The sequence below is a fragment of the Triticum dicoccoides genome, chromosome 6A (genome assembly GCF_002162155.2).
Source record: "Triticum dicoccoides isolate Atlit2015 ecotype Zavitan chromosome 6A, WEW_v2.0, whole genome shotgun sequence".
NCBI classification, from domain to species: domain Eukaryota; kingdom Viridiplantae; phylum Streptophyta; class Magnoliopsida; order Poales; family Poaceae; genus Triticum; species Triticum dicoccoides.
Genome location: NC_041390.1, coordinates 1,822,197 through 1,823,130, shown reverse-complemented (window position 1 = coordinate 1,823,130; position 934 = coordinate 1,822,197). Strand labels below are relative to the sequence as shown.

Here is a 934-nt window from a genome sequence, read left to right as displayed (position 1 = left end):
TTTGGGTTTGGTTGTGGGTCCGGCAATGGTTTTGTGTTTGGGTCTGGTAATGGTTGTGGATTTGGATCAGGCTGCGGTCCTGGTAATGGACGAGGGTTTGGGTTTGGCCGTTGGTTTGGTAGTAGCTGCGGGTTTGGGTTTGGCCATGGGTTCATCAACCATTGCAGGTTTTGGCCTGGCAATGGTTGTGGATTTGGGTCAGGGTGTGGTCCTGGTAATGGTTGAGCATTTGGATCAGGTTGTGGCTCAGGCAGTGGTTGTGGGTTTGGATTAGGTTTAGGATCGGGTAGTGGTTGCGGGTTTGGGTCTGGTCGTGGTCCTGGCAGTGGTTGTGGGTCTGGCAATGGTTGAGGATTTGGATTTGGTTGTTTTCCTGGTAGTGGTTCTGGATTTGGGTTAGCCCGTGGGCCGTATAGAGGGTCTCTAGTGATCAAGGTGTGCCTCCCTGCAGCAAGAGCAAACGCTGGAAGAAGCATAAGCAGCAGCGGTGCTACGAGAAGAGAGGACGAGGAGGGGCGCTTCCTCATCGTCATGGCTAGGCTTGTGTTGCTACGTACTTGCAAGTGTGTGCGCCTCCATCTTCATATTTATAGGCGAATTCAGCCAATTAAGGCTGGACAAGCATGTACGCTGTTTACTCCAACTCTGATTGGGCTTGTTAGCTTTGCCTTTTGGAGATGCAGGGCTGCATGCCTCCCCTTATAGTGCTCCAATAGGAGGCCAATCACAACAAAAAGTTATCTAGGGAAGTTGGAGTTGTGTTGGTCCGGATAGATGTGGCATATTTTAGTTGATCGTGGGAGAGCAACATGCAGAAGCATACAGTCGCCCGAGTTGTGAACAACATGATCACTTTCAATAATTCTGTTGAACATATATCAGCGTAGTAGATGGCTTTGAGCATGGGAATTTTAAATTGTCCTAAAAATATTAT

General features: G+C 48.9%; 1 protein-coding gene across 2 annotated transcripts in view; it reads right to left on the bottom strand.

The window, feature by feature from the left end:
- LOC119319150 (protein TsetseEP-like) overlaps nucleotides 1–621 on the bottom strand; it is a 1,553-nt gene extending 932 nt beyond the window's left edge. The window contains exon 1 of one of the 2 annotated variants that reach the window (XM_037593635.1): nucleotides 11–621. In XM_037593635.1, the coding sequence (XP_037449532.1) occupies nucleotides 11–533 (523 nt within the window). In that variant the 5' untranslated portion in view covers nucleotides 534–621. The remainder of the gene's footprint in view (nucleotides 1–10) is intronic. The other variant, XM_037593634.1, reaches the window with a different exon arrangement.
- Nucleotides 622–934: the final 313 nt, after the last annotated feature.